Raw genomic sequence first — 15,730 nt, 5'->3', positions numbered from 1 at the left:
CAAAATCCAAAGTGGCATATCTTCCATTCTGAATGTCATAGAGGCATGGGAGTTGGTTTATATCATTCATACTGACAAGCAGCCTTTGGAGTTTCATGATTGACAGCTACCAAGCCACTCCCTAGCAACCAAATAGAGTACCCTAGCAACCATTTTGCAAGACTTTATCTCTGCATCAAAACATCGTATAAAGATGGGGGTTGGTTTATACATTCACATTGACTTTGGAGCTTCATGATTGGCAGCTGCCAAGCCACTCCCTAGCAACCAAACAGAGTACCCTAGCAACCGTTTTTCAAGACCTATATCTCTGCATCAAAACATCGTATAGAGATGGGGTTTGGCTCTTTTTACTCATGTTAGCAAACATGACTTGCTACATGCTACACATGCTAGCAGTGAATAGCTACATGCTAATATTGATTAGCTAAGTGCTAAATCATGCCATGAATGTTATAAAAACTCTATAGTAACCATATGTGAACACTACCAACCACCTAGCAACACCATAGCAACCACCCAGAATACCATAGCAACCACCTAGCAACACCCTAGCAACCACCAAGAATACCCTAGCAACCACATAGCAACACCCTAGCAACCACACAGAACACCCTAGCAACCGCCTAGCAACACCCTAGCAACCAACCAGAACACCTAGCAACACCCTAGCAACCACCCAGAACACCCTAGCAACCACCTACCAATACCCTAGCAACCATCTATAACACCCTAGCAACCACCCAGAACACCCTAGCAACCGCCTAGCAACACCCTGGCAACCATATAGAACACCCTAGCAACCACATAGCAACACCCTAGCAACCACCCAGAACACCCTAGCAACCACCTAGCAACACCCTGGCAACCATCTATAACACCCTAGAAACCACCTAGAACACCTTAGCAACCACCTAGCAACACCCTAGCAACCACTCAGAACACCCTAGCAACCACCTAGCAACACCATAGCAACCACCCAGAACACCCTAGCAACCGCCTAGCAACACCCTAGCAACCACACAGAACACCCTAGCAACCACCCAGAACACCCTAGCAACCGAGCGAGCTTCTTGCCACTGCAAGCACCACTTCACATTTTCCTCTGGAAATGTACATTCTAGTTGTAATTGTTATTTCTCTTTGTACAGACCACACACAAACATACTCCAGTAAAGACATGGAAAGAAATAACAGTGGTTGACTGAGTTCCTGGGTTCTGATAGGCCCATCCAGGGCGAGTGTTGCTTATCCTTCAGTCCTTAAGAGATAAAGTCAAATTACCAATTCCAAATGCAACAAATGGTCCTTCGAGCCGGATAACACTTCCCTGGATTGAGATGTCAGCCAGTTCTACACCAGTAAACCCATCGGTTCGTCCAAAGCGCCGTCCAGCCTATTTACAAGATTATGAGGTGGATTTCCCACGTTTTCATAGATCAGCTTTACCAGTGAGTATAAGAGAGAAGCAGCAGCGGAGTCGTCTGATGATGATGATTACTCTCCATCACGTATTAGAGTATCTACAGAAAAACCTCAAAGAGCACAGTTTACCGGCTTTTGTTGCCCTCCGAGGCTGAGCATCATGACCTCCCAAACCCTCTACAGCAGCGAATTTCTACCTCTTCTCGCCAGTCATTACCACAATATCTGAATCGACAGCTACAGTTTGAATCCAATGCAGAGTCCCTTCCACATGGTGATGGATACCAGAGCGATCAGTCAACTGCTAGCTCTATAAAGTGCAAAGGATCTCAGAGGAGAATGCTAGACTCCATGAAACACAGCAGGCCGTTAAAGCTGACCTTGAACGAATCGAGACGGCCAAAGATGAGTTGATTGAGCTGTTAAACAGAGCTTGTAGTCTCCAAAGGCCCTTATCTACTCCTAAGACCCAGTCTAATCATCCATCAGTTAAATTTCACCATGCCGAGCATTTGAGTGATGAAGACTGGCCAGAGCCTCCTCCACCAATCGTGTATGAAGAGCCCGAAGCTATGAATAAGCACAACAAGCAAAGGCTTTACAGCAGTACAAGGGCCACACCAACTTTCAGTTCCCGACTCACTTCAATGGAGAAGTCTATGGATTTCCACCATCCAAGTCAGTATGATGAGCATCTGAGGTATGGTCAATACCCTCCCCAAACGACAAGTCCTCAGTATGTTTATGACCACCCATGGGAATCATTCACACGTCCAAATTCTGAACATCACAGAATGGCATCTATGGAGCTGACTGAGAAATATTACAAAGGACCATGCCCCACCATTCCATTCTTCCGCAACAAAGATCCAAGTGAGTTTGCCCGATTAAAAATGGCCTTAGACAACCTCTTGCCACCTGACAGTACTGAAATGTTCAAATATGAAGTCCTGGTTGACCATCTGAAATTGGACGTAGCAGACTCCTTCTTGCACTCCCCTACGCCTTACAGAGACACCATGATGGCCCTCAATGAACGGTTCGGTCAGCCCCACCAGGTAGCATTAAAAAGGATTGCTACTATTCTTGATTCTCCTGATATAAGCCGCAATGACCCCTCAGCCTTTGAAAAGTTCTCCCTTCAAGTGCAGTCTTTAGTTGGTCTTCTAAAGACATTGGGCCAGGCGGGTAGCATTGAGTTGCAGTGTGGGTCGCATGTTGCACGCCTCCTCAGTAAGCTGCCACCTGAAAGACGGGCTGATTTTCGCCGCCACATGTTACACTGGCCTGGGGTGACATACTCATTGATGGATCTGGCCGACTGGCTAAAATATGAATCTTGGTGCCAAAGCTATGATGATCAGTCAGCAAGAGGAGAAAGCCGACCCAAACGAGAGTCTCGGGTAGCTCCATGGTCACGCCGAACCACTGCCACTGTTCTGACTGGGTCTGGGAACAGTGCTGAGGTAGCAAATGCTACATATTCTTCTGATAAGGCTGATGAGAAATCTAATAGTAGGCCCTCAGTATATTGTTCTTACTGTCAGAGCTCTGATCATGCATTCAGTCAATGCCCCAAAATTCCAAACCTCACCAGAGATCAGCTCTCAGAGTGGATACGTGCCAATAGGAGATGCTGGCGTTGTGGCCTTGCTCATCAGGCTATCCACTGTGGTCTAAAGAAACCATGTCCGCTTTGTCAGAGAAAGCATCTGCGAATCCTCCATGAGGTAAACGAGAGGCCTGTCATAAAGGTATCCAAAACAGAGGCTTGCCTAGTCAGCTCAGCAACACAAACGTTGTACCTGAACAAACCAGTCAGCAGTAATAAGGTTTTACTCAAAATTGTCAGAGTGCTCTTACACCATGGCAACTGCACACTGGACACATTCGCAATCCTTGATGATGGCTCTGAGCATACGATGCTCCTGCCAGAGGCAGCACAGAAGCTTGGCTTAAGAGGGACACAAGAAAGCTTAGCTCTGAGAACCATCCGTCATGATGTGCAAACCCTTGATGGAGCTTCAGTCTCATTCTCCATTTCTCCATACTCCAATCCGAAGAAGCGATATCTCATATCCAGAGCCTTTACTGCCCCACAGCTTGACCTCGTTGATCATTCTTACCCCATTCCAAAGCTGCAGAAGCAATACAAACACTTGGTTGGACTACCACTGCAGTGTTTTGAAAGGGCGAAACTTCGTGTCCTTGTTGGTGCAGATCAAACACACATAATCTCATCAATTGAGCCAGTAAGACTTGGTCCACCTGGGGGTCCAGCTGCAATAAGAACCAAATTAGGATGGACACTCCAGGGCCCTACCAGCCTGTTGGAGCAGAGACTTGAGCCAAAACAGTGTCTCCACATATCCATTCCTCTCAGCACCACAGAACTGTTCAAGAATGTTGAAAAGCTGTGGCAAGTTGATGTTTTGCCATTTCAGACAGAAAGGGAGTATACAAGATCCAAGCAGGACCAAAGGGCCATTGAGTTACTGGAAAGAAAGACAGTTCGTGTAGAGGTGGATGGAATACGTCGCTATGCAACACCCTTGTTGCGTAAGTGTGACATGCCATATCTTCATGCTACTATGGAAGCTGTCATGCCACGCCTACGAAGTACTGAGAGGAAACTTGCCAAAAACCCGCCACAAGCTGAAGCTTATTCCTTAGAGATCCAGAAATTGGTTCAGTCCGGAGCTATCAGAAAGCTCCTTCCAGAAGAAATGGAAAGTGATGGTGAATCCTGGTTCATCCCACACCATATGGTGTGCCACAATGGGAAGAATCGTGTGGTGTTTGATTGCTCCTTTCAGTTCAGTGGCCTCAGTTTAAATGATTCACTCCTCGCTGGCCCCACCTTGGGTTCATCACTTCTTGGGGTCTTGCTCAGATTCCGTGAACATGCAGTGGCCATCAGTGCAGACATCCGGGGCATGTTTCATCAGGTCCGCCTTCTTCCAGAAGATAGACCACTTCTTCGGTTTGACTCAAAGGAAAAAGGTCCACCTGATGTCTTTGAATGGCAGATTCTGCCATTTGGCACAACATGCAGCCCCTGTTGTGCTACGTTCGCTTTACAACAGCACGTGAGAGAACATAGCCAACCTAACGAAGATGTGAGGTTCTCAATCGAACGGTGCTTTTACGTTGACAATTGCTTGCAGAGTTTGTCATCACTAGAGGAGGCTAAGCAATTAGTTGACAAGTTGAGGGATCTGTTAGCTGAAGGAGGCTTCGAGTTGAGACAATGGGCCAGCAATGTGCCATCTGTCATTCACCATCTTCCACGTGAAGCCAGATCGGATGGTCTGGAACTCCAGGTCCAGGAGTCCACGTTGGGTCTTATTTGGACCCAACGTCCAACGTTGGAATTGCCCTGTAGATGTACTGACTTACCGTCACCAGCCCATAAACCATGGCGCTCCCACAATGAGGATTATTTATAAAGTTTTAGCAAGTCAGTACGACCCCTTGGGATATATCCTTCCATTTACTACCAGGGCTAAAGTTCTGGTCCAACAACTTTGGAGCAAGCAGCACAGCTGGGATGACACCCAACTTCCCCAGACTTTAGTCCAGAGCTAGAACGAAAGGGAAGGTGAACTTCAGTTTCTTCACAAGATCAGTTTCCCAAGGGCATATGTACCAACTTCAGTAGATCAAACCAGATCTGTTACATACCTTCATGTGTTTAGTGATGCCTCAGAGAGTTCATATGGAGCAGTCACTTACCTGCACACCGAAGATCAGCTTGGTAAGATCCATTTGTCATTCATACTGGCACGTTCTAGGGTAGCGCCAAAAAGAGTCCTGTCAATGCCTCGTTTGGAGCTATGTGCTGCTGTAATCGGTGCTCAGTTGGCAAACCTGTTGGAGAAAGAGTTAACTTTGCCACTTCGCCCACACAGTCCTTTGGACAGACTCCACCACTGTGCTGTCCTGGATTCAATCAGAGTCCTGCCATTTTAAAGTCTTCGTTGGGACAAGAGTGGCAGAAATCCATGAGCTCACCAACTTCACTGCCTGGCGATATGTGAATTCAGGTCAGAATCCTGCAGATGACCTCACAAGGGGAAAGACTCTGAACGAACTTGCCAAGCCTAACAGATGGAGCCAGGGGCCCCCATTCCTGCTCCTTCCACCTGAAAGCTGGCCCACAAACCCTACAGAGCGCCCTGAGATTGACAAATCTGAGCTTAAGAAATCTGCATTCTGTGGAGTCGTAGCTGTAGAGGAACCAACTGGAAATAAGTACAGGACATGGGCAGAATTAGTAAAGGCTACTGCACAGGAGCTACATGGGGTGGCTGGACAGTCAGGAGAACCTACAGCAAGCATGTATCAAGCAGCAGAGACATGCATCCTCCAGAAGGTGCAAAATGAGAGTTTTCCGGAGGAATTACAACGACTGAAAGCAGGCAAGGCTCTTCAACATAATAGCCGCTTACTCTCCCTAGCTGCAGAGTATGACCCATCTACCAATCTAATACGGGTTGGTGGTAGGCTAAGACGTGCTGAAACATTAGATCCTGCCCTTAAACATCCCATTGTCTTAGAATCTAGACATCCAGCTGTGAAGTTACTCCTCCAGGATTATGATGAAAGACTCTGTCATCCAGGCCCTGATCGGGTATTTGCAGAAATAAGACGACAATTCTGGGTCCTAAGAGGAAGAACAGCTATCCGCAGCTTACAACATGCCTGTATAAAATGCCAACGTCTGAGAGCCAAACCTACAATTCCCAAAATGGCAGACCTTCCTTTAGCACGCTTGCGTCTCCACAAGCCAGCCTTTCATTCAACTGGGATGGATTGCTTTGGTCCCTTTCTTGTAAAGATTGGTCGACGAGTAGAAAAGAGGTGGGGAATCCTCTACAAATGTCTTACCACCCGGGCTGTACACATAGACCTTCTGTACAGTTTGGACACTGATTCCTTTCTGATGTCACTTCGGAGGTTTATTGCACGTAGAGGCTCCCCAGTAGAATTACTGTCAGACCAAGGAACAAATTTCCGAGGTGGGGAAAGGGAACTCTGGGAAGCATTTCAGAGTATGTCACCTGAGCTTCAGCAAAGACTTGCACCATTGAAGATTGCATTCCATTTCAATCCTCCTGCAGCACCACACTTTGGGGGAGTTTGGGAGAGGGAGATAAAATCCATTAAATTGGCACTATCTGTGACCATTGGAGCACAAACTGTCTCAGAAGAAGTACTCAGGACTGTGTTAGTTGAAGTGGAGAACATCCTTAATTCAAAACCCCTTGGGTATGTATCTTCTAATGTGGCTGATCCTGATCCGGTAACGCCCAACCTTCTTCTCATGGGGCGGCTAGATAACGCCCTGCCTGCGGTCATATACCCTAAAGAAGAAGGCTTAAGTCGTCGTCGGTGGAGGCACTCCCAGGTGCTTGCTGACCACTTCTGGTCCTTTATCTGCCATTACCTTCCGAACCTGCAGGTCAGACAGAAATGGCACCGCACCTACCCTAATATAACCACAGGCACAATAGTCATGATAGTGGATCCTCAACAGTCCAGAGCACATTGGCCTATTGGAAGAGTTGTTCAAGTGACCCCAGCCAAGACTCGCAAGTGAGATCAGTGGACGTACAAGTTCAAGGGAAGGTTTATACTAGACCCGTGGCTCGACTGGTGGCACTACCCCCCATCCCAGAAGATATGGAAGAGCCCGACACACCCCCTGCAGCATTGGTAACTAACACGCAACCATCTTGAATGTCAAATTGAACACAATTTGGGGGCGGCTGTACAAACTGGTTTGAGTGTGTAGCCCCTTTAAGACGTTGCCCCTTTAAGACATTGCCCCTTTAAGACTCGTTGCCCGTTTAATTGATGACGCAAAGTGTTCCTGTGAGGAAGAAATGCGAGCTGATCTAAGTTGGAGTGTTATATGTGTGCGTGCATCCTATAAAGTGAGTTAATTCTTGTCATTATACACTTAGGAGAAAGTTCATATTGTAATCTTGTATATAAGTGTTGTTTGTTGAAGTTATTAAAACTAAATTCAAGTGTTCTATGGTGCCTCTCTAACGATCGTTACATGCTCAATCATATTCATATCTGCCGTCGAATTATGCGATCATTGATCATACTGCTGTCATATTTTACAAACCCAATTCCATAAAAGTTGGGACACTGTACAAATTGTGAATAAAAACAGAATGCAATGATGTGGAAGTTTCAAATTTCAATATTATATTTAGAATACAACATAGATGACATATCAAATGTTTAAACTGAGAAAATGCATAATTTTAAGGGAAAAATAAGTTGATTTTAAATTTCATGGCATCAACACATCTCAAAAAAGTTGGGACAAGGCCATTTTTACCACTGTGTGGCATCCCCTCTTCTTTTATTAACAGTCTGCAAACGTCTGGGGACTGAGGAGACAAGTTGCTCAAGTTTAGGAATAGGAATGTTGTCCCATTCTTGTCTAATAAAGGCTTCTAGCTGCTCAACTGTCTTAGGTCTTCTTTGTTGCATCTTCCTCTTTATGATGCGCCAAATGTTTTTTATGGGTGAAAGATCTGGACTGCAGGCTGCCCATTTCAGTACCCGGATCCTTCTTCTACGCAGCCATGATGTTGTAATTGATGCAGTATGTGGTTTGGCATTGTCTTGTTGGAAAATACAAGGTCTTCCCTGAAAGAGACGATGTCTGGATGGGAGCATATGTTGTTCTAGAACTTGGATATACCTTTCAGCATTGATGGTGCCTTTCCAGATGTGTAAGCTGCCCATGCCACACGCACTGATGCAACCCCATACCATCAGAGATGCAGGCTTCTGAACTGAGCGCTTATAACAACTTGGGTTGTCCTTGTCCTCTTTAGTCCGGATGACATGGCGTCACAGTTTTCCAAAAAGAACGTCAAATTTTGATTCGTCTGACCACAGAACAGTTTTCCACTTTGCTAGAGTCCACTTTAAATGAGCCTTGGCCCAGAGAAAACGCCTGCGCTTCTGGTTCCCGTTTAGATATGGCTTCTTTTTTTTTGACCTATAGAGCTTTAGCCGGCAACGGTGAATGGCACGGTGGATTGTGTTCACTGACAATGTTTTCTGGAAGTATTCTTGAGCCCATGTTGCGATTTCCATTACAGTAGCATTCCTGTGTGTGATGCAGTGCCGTCTAAGGGCCCGAAGATCACGGGCATTCAGTATGGTTTTCCGGCCTTGACCTTTATGCACAGAGATTGTTCCAGATTATCTGAATCTTTGGATGATATTATGCACTGTTGATGATGATAACTTCAAACTCTTTGCAATTTTTCTCTGAGAAACTCCTTTCTGATATTGCTCCGCTATTTTTTGCCTCAGCATTGGGGGAATTGGTGATCCTCTGCCCATCTTGACTTCTGAGAGACACTGCCACTCTGAGAGGCTCTTTTTATACCCAATCATGTTGCCAATTGACCTAATAAGTTGCAAATTGGTCCTCCAGCTGTTCCTTATATGTACATTTAACTTTTCTGGCCTCTTATTGCTACGTGTCCCAACTTTTTTGGAATTTGTAGCTCTCATGAAATCCAAAAGGAGCCAATATTTGGCATGGCAATTCAAAATGTCTCACTTTCAACATTTGATATGTCATCTATGTTGTATTCTAAATATAATATTGAAATTTGAAACTTCCACATCATTGCATTCTGTTTTTATTCACAATTTGTACAGTGTCCCAACTTTTATGGAATTGGGTTTGTATGTTGAGATAGATTGTTTTCTTTATTTAATATGTTGGTAGTAAATTGCAAGTATAGGGGTGAGTTGATGGCGATTATAGTTAAATGGCCTATTCTGATGCTAATATTGCTAATCGTGGCACTATTGTATTTAACTCTTATTGCAAGTTATATTCCACACAGATTGTATCATTGTTTATTGTATTGGATTGTTAGATAATTGGATCTGAAGTCTGTATATTTACTTATTGTAATTGTTATTTCTCTTTGTACAGACCACACACAAACATACTCCAGTAAAGACATGGAAAGAAATAACAGTGGTTGACTGAGTTCCTGGGTTCTGATAGGCCCATCCAGGGCGAGTGTTGCTTATCCTTCAGTCCTTAAGAGATAAAGTCAAATTACCAATTCCAAATCCAACAAATATAGTACACTTGAGGGAGTGAATGAAACTGGGTGAGTGAATTCGGACATTGAGTGTGCCAGAAGGGCTGCCGCTTTTCTATGGTTTGTGCTTGCTGTTTAATAATAACTTATACCATAGCAAACTGGCAATTCTGTTTGCAACGCTGTCATGGAAACTGTACAAACTTTAATTAATCATGAACCTTATATTACACCTGTGAAATTACGCTGTAACCACATTGGACCAGCGGTTTGGAAAATGTATTGATGAATGGATGCTTCAGCTCCATCTTCTGGTGAGGCATGGAAATGCATTCAGCACACGACTCTCATAGTGCATAATGGATATTCTCTAGCCATTGAGCGTACATTGATTGTATTGCGGTGCTTTGTGGAATTGAATGAGTGCACTTGATAATGTACACTATGATTTTGTACACCACTACAAATGGCTGTCCCCTCATATAATGCCCTATGGGCTACAGTATATGCACGCATAAATTCTGCATTTGACGCAAGGATGCTCGTCCATTTCCGGTTGTGTAGATTAAAGCGGAGGAAAACCGAGGAAAACGGGATTAACGGGATATATTATCTTCAAAATGTACTATCCTCCCGTCTTTGAAACGAAACGTACATACGTTTAGATGTAATTTTATATATAGTTATGTTTATTTAATATAATTTTAAAAAGAAGCATAAACACAACAAGGGGTGTCTGTTTTATCTGTTTTTGTGACTAACGTTTCTTTAGTATAACCATGGAGTATAAAATTCTATATAAATTCTCGGTATTGCATTGGACTCTACGATCGGCGGAAGTTATCGAGCATCCTTACACCTTCACCGGAAATACCGCCGTGCATAGAGCCCATTTAAGGGTATAGGGGGTGATTTCGGACTCAGCCCATGATTAACTGTTTTATGATTGTTTAATTGTGGTTGGAAGTTGGAACTAAACTGCGCAGGACACTGGTTCCTTCAGGAGCAGGATTGGACAGTGTTTTAGGGTTTTAAGGATTGGAAGGGTTTTATCTTATGTTATAAAATGTTGTATATTTCATTATTTTAGTTTCAATTGTGTTACAGTCATTGTGGGTTTTTTTCTGTGTATGACGCTGTGCAACTTCTATTTTCCTAGTATTCACCTCAGTTTGTGGATTTGTGATGAACTTGGTTCATCGTGTGGCTTTCTCTTCACCACATTTGTATTTAAGATGATTGTCAGTCTATTAAGTTAAACAGAATCCAGTTATTTAATTTATTTACATTATGGTTTTAGGTATAATTTTATTAAATGTATGTTTGTTTGTTTTTTGTTTTTGTTTTTTACTAATAAATAATTTTAAAGTCCCTGTAAAGGCAATTCTACAAAAAAGTTCTAAACGCATTATAAATGTTACATATGTATTGCTAAAACATATTACAAAGACTGTGAACTGTGAAGTACTGAAATGTGGAGTTAGACCGTTAAACAGTTTTTCACCATTGCTATTTTACGGATTTTTTGGGCGGGGCTAAAACAGGGCTTGATGACGCACTGGACCCCATGAGCTCCTGGACAAGCCCCTATTTGATGACGCATTTTGCTGATCTCATCTCTCCCCTAATAGACCTTTCTCACAACTTCCGTATTTGTGACCGGAAATACGCAATTGTCGTGGTAATCTTCTTCCGCTCCATTCATAACAGATAGCGCCGAAGGGAACTAGTGAGAGTTGTTGCGTACCGATCTTTTTGGTTACTCTCAAAAGCAGCCATACCTGTCGTTTTCATTCCTTCCCTCGTCAGTTCCCTGTCGATGAAGTTCGAAGAAACTGTATTCAGGCAGTCTAGCGGGATGTTATTGATCCTGTGATCTTCTGTACTTCTCATGTCACCATTCACTAATAAGCCGTCATTGTTTATTTTTTATGTTTTGTGTATTTTTGAAGTAACGTTAGTTCATGTTCAACTTTATTAAGATATTTGTATCCAGCGGAATAAGCACATAAAAATATACACCACAATATAAAACAAGATAAATAAGAACACACAACAGTGGGCTACATATAAATTTAAAATATTAATATATACCATTCTGAGTATTTAACAATCTGAGTGTACAAGGGATAAATTAATATTTTCTTCATCTTTGATCGTTCTATAGCAACAGCAGTGCAAAAAATTCAGGATAACTGTTGAATAAAACTGACAGACTTCTTTCTGGTATTCACTTCAAAATGCAGTTTATTGTAAATAATACTCCCTAAATATGAATAACTTTCCACACACTCCACCTTCTTACCTTTAATGAACGTATATTGGGAAGAATGAGCTTCAGTTCTGAAATCAATAGTCATATATTTGGTCTTAGATACATCAGCTGCAGACAAGCATCACCACAGCATTTTACAAAGTCATCAACAACTGGCCCATGACAAGTTTACATTTTTTCGAAGTTTTGAAGACTCTCTGATCAATTTTCTCCTCCCAGAGTAGGTTTTTCTAATGTGTCGACAGTTGACGGGAACTCCGTTTCCACAACGATTACGTATTTCCGGTTTTTGTGAAAAAGGTCTATAACACTCCCCGAGCACATTTGCAATGCATTCGCCGCTCAATCGCGAGTGACTCAGTCCTATTAGTTACTACAGCCTACAGTTTTCTAGCTAGCTATTTGAAACAGAAATGCATAGGCTAGTACCTGGATGCGATCATGTACAAAACAGATCGGTAACTTCATTTAAATTCCCTAAAAACGATCACATCAAGAAGAGGTTTTTAAAAAGCCAACCTTGTTGATGAAGAGCTGAGGATCACCGCCAACACCCGCCTCTGTAGTGATCATTTTGCACTGGATCGTTTTATAAACTTTCCTCAGAGACAACTGGGATTCACTGATTATTCACTGATAATCCGCTGTTACTGGTGAACGGGGCCGAAACGGCTATCTTCCGCCTCAGCATTCATCCTCCCGTCTCCAAAAACTAATCAGCTAATATCACCGTCGACAGCTTTCCCGTGAGTAGGCGTGGTTTCCACGCAGCCAGCGGACACGCCCCCAGTGTTTGAGAGCAAAGAATACTGCTCATTTTTTCAAGATTTTGATAGCTTATTTTATGTACTTCCCGGCTTTTTTTATCATTCAAATTTGGCTGGATGGCTAATAACACATTTTTCTGTGGTGTCATAAACTCGGAACACATACTTAATTTTGACCTTACAGGGACTTTAAGTGTAATCTGTAAAACTTAAAATATGTATGTGGTTGTTTTCATTCTTTTTTGTCATAAACCAACCATAATTCTTAAAAAAATAAATAAATAAAAGGAATGTTCAAAACCAAGTACAGCTAAACTTGCCAGGATGACTATGTATTTTTCCATTCAGGAGATTTTAAAGTTTTTCTTTCCATTTAAAATCACATTGACTTTAAAGGGTTTCTTAAAGGAGTAAAATGTTGCTTATTTTTTTAGTTTGGAAAAGCAAGTGTTCTCTCCTTTAATTTGTTGTGCTTTTATTCTCTTTTTCAGATGATCTCCCTAATGTGAACGGCTATGCATTGGCATCTGGAGCCAGTGACTTCCAGAGCTCAGAGGTTCCTTCAGAAGAAGAGGAGGTTCTGCACACGTGCAGTGGCTCAAAGCTTCTTCTGTTGGGCTCCAAACTCCTCAACACAACCACTCTCAAACTCTCTCCATCATCCTCTCCAGATGTTTTCTCAAGTGCCCCATTCCCTGGATGTGGGTTAGACGGTCGGGACATCTTCAGCAGTGCTCCCTTTCCCCAAATTCAACGAGCCCATACGCAGGCTGACATCTTCCTCCAGGCGCCTTTTTGCAGGAAGAATGATCCACAGCATCTTACAAGATGCTCCAATGGCAACGAGTCAATCTTGCCCCATCCACCTGTGCACAGTCAAATCCGGTTTCCCTATTGCGCTGAGGCTCCGATGCCCCAGCAGCCCATTGCCGCCCATCGCGTGGTCTCCAGCGTGGGCCAGCAGGCTGCCGTGAGCTCCGTCCCTGTCGGACCCCTTCACTCCTGGACGGTAGGTGTTCGAGCAGTGATGGACCCCTTCCAGGCTGCCCCTTTCCAACCTCGAGGCCCATTGGGAAAGCCTTAATGTTTGAGAATGTTGCGAGCGCCCCTTCTTGTCGCCCCATTGCTGGTCGTATCTGTGGCAAATCTGGCGTAGTCTATCGTGAGACGACTACCTCGGCCCTTGTGATATGCCTCATCTGGTGTTTCCACAGCACTTTAGTTCCCCTTCACTCCGATGTTCCGCATCTGTGCATCGCGCCACCAGACATGTAGAGAGCGATTTCATCTTTTGATTATGATATAGAGGTCTATTACCCACATGTATTCATCCATTTATTTTTTGATGCTCTTTGTAATGGTTTACTCAAGCTTTTTTTTTATCAAATGTAGTAAATTATTTCTTACTTCTACATTGAGTCCAGTATTAAAAGGACGGAAAATGTGAAAATTAAGGAAGTTTAAGGTGTGGTCACATTAGCGAAATGTAGGCAAAATTTTGGAGGCAAAAAAGTTCCTTTTCCGTATTCAATAGTAAAGCGATGGGTTACACTTTGTTAAGGTGACATAGTTACAATGTACTCACTTAAATAAGTAATGAGTAATATCAATTAACTACGGTTACATTTACTTACTATAGAGTTATGGTTTGGTTTAGGGTTAGTAACTTGTAATTATGCATAATTTACTGTTATTACTATAGAAGACTATGCCTGTTACAGTGTAATAATGCATTTAAGTACGGTGTAATAATAAATAACTACATGTACTTACTATACGGTTAGGGTTAGGATTATGGTGTGGTTAGGGTTAGTTGCATGTTAGTATGCACCATTTATAGTTAGTACTGCAGTAATAACGTGTTAAATAAGGTGTTACCCTATAGAATGTACATGCAGTAACATGTAACTATGTCACCTTAAAATAAAGTGTTAGCTAGCATGTATGAAACTGCTCGAATAGAAGTCACTTTTAAACCAAGAACTTCCTGGTGGTTGATGCTGCAAATTTGCGTGACCAACTTAAACAAAAGCTAAATCTGCATGGGGAACGTTTTCACCCTCAAGCAAAACTCCCAATCGCACACATTCATATTGAATTGAATGGAATTTGCATGCAAAATTTTGCAGTGCAATGTTAAATGTGACTGCGCCTTTGCTCTCTGTTTACTGGTATTTTTGTATAAGGGAGCAGCTGATGAGACTAATCAAAGGTTTTAGACTTTCCGTAGTACTAACTGCCCTTTTGAGTCTCAAAGCAGGTAGAATATCCAGAACCTTGTGACAGAATTGTGTTGAGGCCTTATGTACTGGAGGTAACATCAGCTGGAGAATAATGTTTATTTGCTGATATTGTGCTTTTCTTGAACCTAAGGTACTGTAGACGTTTCCAAGCAGGGCTGGAATGGACTGAAAGTAACTGACGGTCACATCCACACCATCTGGTGTGAACATTGAAGCACTTTTACAATCTGTAGTCGTCAGCTTACATTGGGTTTGTTGTCAATAGTTGTCGTAGACAACCACGAAGTACAAACATATACTGCGCCTGGAAAAAATTTGCGCGTCGCTTCAATTATGAGCACGCTTGATGCGCGCCTACATTTGAAACTAACTTGAGCGAGCAAAATATGTGAGCGCGATATGTGAACAAGCCCAAGGTGAGCTACCACCACCAAATCAGGCGACAGCTACTGTTAGCTCGCGAGCGACGTGTTGGAGACCCCTGCTCTAAAACAATGTGAGAATAATCATTTTGAGCTTGTAATATGTGTTGTATCTGACCGCGTTCAATGAACGATAGTTCATGAACTCGTTCATATTTTGGGGGGCGAACGTGAACTGAATGTAGCGTACTGTAGCCTACTATTGCCTGATGAACGTTACAGTGAACTCGTTCATTCTAGTGTCTGTGAACCGAGGAGCGAGGAGGCGTCGTAAGATCATTTAAAAGGGTTTTATGAGGTCGGTGAGGATGGGAAAATCGTACATGTCTGTGCAAACTTTGCCCGTCGATAAAATTATTGTTATCTTGTAAATGGGCTGTGGCAATAATAATAGCCTAATAATAAAAAAAGCTCGCAGCAACATATGGAAAAAAAGAACTATGAACTAGTTCATTTTTGAAATATGAACTGAACTAACGTTAGTTCGTTTTAAAAT

General features: G+C 42.9%; 1 protein-coding gene across 4 annotated transcripts in view; it reads left to right on the top strand.

Moving 5' to 3' along the window:
• aak1b (AP2 associated kinase 1b) overlaps positions 1-14,627 on the top strand; it is a 97,662-nt gene extending 83,035 nt beyond the window's left edge. For all 4 annotated transcript variants that reach the window (XM_039664388.2, XM_089126270.1, XM_039664387.2 and 1 more), the window contains one exon: positions 13,061-14,627. In XM_039664388.2, the coding sequence (XP_039520322.2) occupies positions 13,061-13,653 (593 nt within the window). In that variant the 3' untranslated portion in view covers positions 13,654-14,627. The remainder of the gene's footprint in view (positions 1-13,060) is intronic.
• The last annotated feature ends 1,103 nt before the right edge of the window (positions 14,628-15,730 follow it).

Source organism: Pimephales promelas, chromosome 23, assembly GCF_988280905.1.
Source record: "Pimephales promelas chromosome 23, fPimPro1.hap1.1, whole genome shotgun sequence".
NCBI classification, from domain to species: Eukaryota; Metazoa; Chordata; class Actinopteri; order Cypriniformes; family Leuciscidae; genus Pimephales; species Pimephales promelas.
Note: the sequence above shows the minus strand (reverse complement) of the source record. Positions and strands in the feature narration are given on the sequence as shown.